The sequence below is a fragment of the Lactuca sativa genome, chromosome 4 (genome assembly GCF_002870075.4).
Source record: "Lactuca sativa cultivar Salinas chromosome 4, Lsat_Salinas_v11, whole genome shotgun sequence".
In the NCBI taxonomy this organism is placed as follows: Eukaryota; Viridiplantae; Streptophyta; class Magnoliopsida; order Asterales; family Asteraceae; genus Lactuca; species Lactuca sativa.
In genome coordinates this window covers 49,899,542-49,903,674 of record NC_056626.2, presented here as the reverse complement: position 1 = coordinate 49,903,674, position 4,133 = coordinate 49,899,542, and the positions used below count along the sequence as shown (strand labels likewise).

The 4,133-nt window shown below is 33.4% G+C and overlaps 1 protein-coding gene across 1 annotated transcript; it reads right to left on the bottom strand.

The window, feature by feature from the left end:
* Positions 1-573: 573 nt before the first annotated feature.
* On the bottom strand, positions 574-3,503 carry LOC111900335 (cycloartenol-C-24-methyltransferase). Its single transcript, XM_023896234.3, has 13 exons — positions 3,292-3,503; positions 3,055-3,183; positions 2,655-2,721; positions 2,499-2,572; positions 2,267-2,407; positions 2,124-2,178; positions 1,979-2,026; positions 1,798-1,881; positions 1,564-1,680; positions 1,393-1,476; positions 1,151-1,276; positions 959-1,056; positions 574-822 (listed from the first exon to the last, which is right to left on the bottom strand). The coding sequence occupies exons 2-13, from the start codon at positions 3,135-3,137 to the stop codon at positions 771-773; spliced, it is 1,029 nt and encodes a 342-aa protein (XP_023752002.1). The 5' UTR covers positions 3,138-3,183; positions 3,292-3,503; the 3' UTR covers positions 574-770.
* Between the last annotated feature and the right edge of the window lie 630 nt (positions 3,504-4,133).

Below are 4,133 nucleotides of genomic sequence, written 5' to 3'. Positions count from 1 at the left end.
AACGACAAGTGCTTTCTTTCGAAATTATTAGGTTGAATTTGCATTTAACTTTACTTATGGTATCAACCCCACTAGTCAACTCATGTAGCACACCTCTACACTTTACCCTAAGCCTTGTCTTGTAATTCTTTACACAATATAGGTCTCCTATTTGTTTGAATCGACTATAAATCAATTAATTCTTAGACTACTACCATGATGCTCTATTCCTCGTTCAAATTTTTTGATCACACCATATTCTTTATCTATGTCACCAACATGCTTATATATATTATGTTCTAAATTAAAGAATTGATCATAATCTCTCACCACTTTCTCAATGAGCACATTTTCATTGTTGTATATGAAAGGTTTTGAACATACTAATACATAACATATGGTAGTGGAAGCATATTATAATTTTCAAGTCAAATGTTCAATCTAAACCTACAAGGATCCTATGTTCATACTATTATTGCAACTACAAGAAAGTTAAGATTACATACATCTTTGTTGGACAAAGATCTCCTTGCTTGTGATCTTGTTCTTGCCATTTTGATTGGATGCAATGAGAAGTTGATAAACATGAAAAAGTACAACAAAGATTAATAATTCCGATTCAATTCTAAGATCAATCATCAAAAAACAAGCTCTACCAAACAACAAACTTTCAAGAAAATCACAACCAAACTACCACTGTCAAAAAAAGAACTACATCCTCCCATAATTTTCACCATTAAAATTCAAAAACATAATAAATACACACTACCACTTGAAACAAAAACACCTCTCTATTCAGGCTTTTTAGCCAAGAAGAAATACATTGGTGTAAAAATCTCCTTCCTGCCACAAAAAAAAAAAAAACAACAAACAACAAGATTTTATTCATCTTTTTCGAGTTCCTTTTTTTTTCTTTCACTTAATCATATAAGGATATTAAACTAAAAAGTAATTAACATGTAAGTAAATAAATTCTCACTTTCCACCAGCAACAAGCCCTTCTGCAGCTTTCTCTAAAAAGGATTGAACCCTTTGGCTTCCTTTAGGAGCAAGTCCCACATATTCAAGTGCCATCACCTAAAAATAAATCCAAAACAATTTCTTTAAATTAACAATTTTTCAAGATAACAATTAGTCCAATCATCCCTGTTTTTACATAAACAAATCTTACCATATTCTTTGTAATAAAACGTCCAGCAGCAGTTAAACGAAAACTACTAAGAGAGAAATGACTCGTATCCAAAGGCAAGAACCAAGGAACAGGTGAATCTTTTGCAAGATCTTGCTCCCATATAACCTTAATTCATACCCACAAAAATAAAAAATTAATCATTTTCTTTTAAAGATTAGGTGTGTTGATAATAATAAACTTGTAGTTATTATGTTGTTGTTGGATTCTACATTTCAACTCACCTCAAAACCTGCTTCTTTTAAAGCTGCAAGACATTGTCTTGTTGACCTTATATCTGGAAGCCCATCACCAATCTCAATTTCAGCCTACAACCATAAAAATTCAATTTTTAAAAATGGGTTTATTTTAAAATTTCATAATATGATAATTTTATGGTATTTGACTTGGTTTACCTTGATTTTTTGGTGTTCTTGGTTATTTGGGTCAAATGCATCAGTCATGCACCATTCATATGCAGAAAATGATTGACCAGGCTTTAAAACTCTATAGATCTCTTTGTAGCATCCCACCTTATATCAAGACATACATATATAACATTATAGTTACATATATATCATATATTATAAAATTTTAAATGCAGAAATATAGTAAAATTGATATTGATTAAATAAACAACATTTATATACCGCATCTGGAGCATGACAAGTAGCCTCAATTGCATAAACTGCATCAAAACTGTTATCAGGAAATGGCATCTTCATGAAGTCAGCCTGCAACATTGTATATATGTATAACAATTAACAATCATGTCATATCATATGCATCAAAACTATATACCCTTTTGAATAAAAATATAAAATACGAGACCTTTGTAAAGTCACATGTCTTGTCTACTCCTGCAACACGGTTCAATGCCTAGAAATTATAAAAACCATAAAAGATTAAAAGTTTTGAAGAAAAAGTTTATGATACATTCTACTATTGTAGTACATAAATAAGATGATTTATTTACCTTTCCTCTTGATATCTGATATTCATTGTTGTTTATGCCCATAACAGATGTTGAGCTGTGAGAAGCAGGGAACAAAGTCAAATAGTCAAACAGAAAAAGCAGCATTATTAGCCATGAGTTATGAGAGTATAATATTAGTTTACCTAAATCTAGCAATTTCCCTCAATGGTCCACCAATTCCACATCCTACATCCAACACCTTTTGTCCAGGCTTCAAGCCTAGCTGTAATGCAAGAAAATGTTCATGTCTCTTGATGCTCTCTCTAAGTGATTCTCCTTTCCATCTGCATAAAAAGTTGGATGTTGGTTGTTGGATTGGAGATAAGGTGATAATGTAAAGACTAAAGAATAAGAGCAAGAATATAAGACATTAACCTTTGGGCAAAATGGAATGATTCTCCCCAACCATATTCGTAGAAGCTTGTGACAAGATCATAATATTTGTTAACCTGAAACAGATCAGAATGTGTAAGAGAGATTATATACTTGGATCAATAGAAGCATTCTTATAAATCAGAAAGAATTTCTCACCATATCAGTGTAATTAGCCTTTCTGTCTTCTTCCACACCTCCAAAACTTGCATGATACTTCTCATACCTATGTTAAAATCAAGAACGAACGAAAACCAATATTTAAACAGAGTTGATTTCCGCATTTGTAGATTCGAGGAAGATCTCTATACTTGCTAGTTGCTACATGCAAGATGCATACGATTTCGATGGAAATTGAAAGCAACATTATTGTATATGACTATATGTTGTACAATTGCTTCATATAGTTTGAGTTTTAAATTGAAAAGGTTGAAATCAATTTGAATTGTGAAAGAGCATTAAGTTATGTGGTACAGATCTCGACATAATTACATATACACCTAACAACAGCGACTTTAAAAAGTTGAATAGATTCAGCAGTTTATAAAGAGAAATATACTTATCGACGGCGGAAAGGACGTCATCTTTCTCAATTTTGCCACCGAGTCCCGATGCAAGATCAAATGCTCCAGCTTTCGACATGTCTAATCGATCGTCACTTGGTGAACAAACAATGCCTGATTGAGATCTGATGAAAACAGTTCACGACATCAAGAAAGGTTGCGTTATATAAAGCAGAAAAGATGTAGACAACACATACAGAGAGAGAAGAGAAGGAGAGAGAGGGAGATCTTACGGGTGAAAAGGCAGGATCTAAGATGAAGAGCAAAAAGGCTAATGAGTTTTGATAAATGAAATGGGAGCGTGAAGAGAGTCAGGATACTCTGTAGAACAGCGAAGAAGAAAGTGTCGTATTCGAAAAAGGATTCGCCAAATCATCTTACGAACGTGGTGCTGATTTGGCCGGCATCCATCCTTGCACCAATCCACTCCACTCCACTCATGACTCAACTCTAACCTTTTTTTTTTTTTTTAATTTAAAATTTTAATCTTACTTAGAAATAATTGAATCCTATTTGGAATATGAAATTTTTGGATATGGATTCCAAAAGTTTTAAAATTTTATTTATTAAAAATTAATATAGTCGGTTTTAAGGTGGAGCCCACATTTGAAGGCAACCTTCCACTTGTCCATTTTTTTGGTTTGCTCACCATAGAGTTCTTCATGATAGTGGGGCTCAATATCTTAAATCATCACGTGATGATCTACATCATCCAAAGTTGACACCACACGGAAGTTAGATGTCAAGTGTTACGATAGAAGAGCACTTGGTTAATTCAGCTGCCATTGAGATTGATTCTTTAGGTGGTGGTTGTGTAGGAAGAACATGAAGGCGGTGATGTTGATAATGATCACATTAATGACGACGACAAAGAGATCCAAAAGCTTAACGTGACACACAACATAGTAAATCGTAGAGAGTTCGTACATGACAAAGATTACATCAAAAGAACGGCTAATTTCATCATTACAACTATAAAACATTACTAGCTGAGATTAACATAACCAAAACCGGCCCAAAGGCGGGGCAATATGGGCCACGACCTACTGGCAGCAATGAAATACGGGTCAACATA

What these genes read in the sequence shown, in the direction of transcription:
- LOC111900335 (XM_023896234.3), bottom strand. Translation starts at nt 3,137, where the DNA reads ATGTCGAAAGCTGGAGCATTTGATCTTGCATCGGGACTCGGTGGCAAA. An exon ending in ATCAGATATCAAGAGGAAAG is followed by an intron (nt 2,027 to 2,123) that starts GTAAATAAATCA and finishes TATAATTTCTAG; the next exon opens with GCATTGAACCGTGTTGCAGG. An exon ending in GGGCTTGTTGCTGGTGGAAA is followed by an intron (nt 823 to 958) that starts GTGAGAATTTAT and finishes TTTTTGTGGCAG; the next exon opens with GAAGGAGATTTTTACACCAA.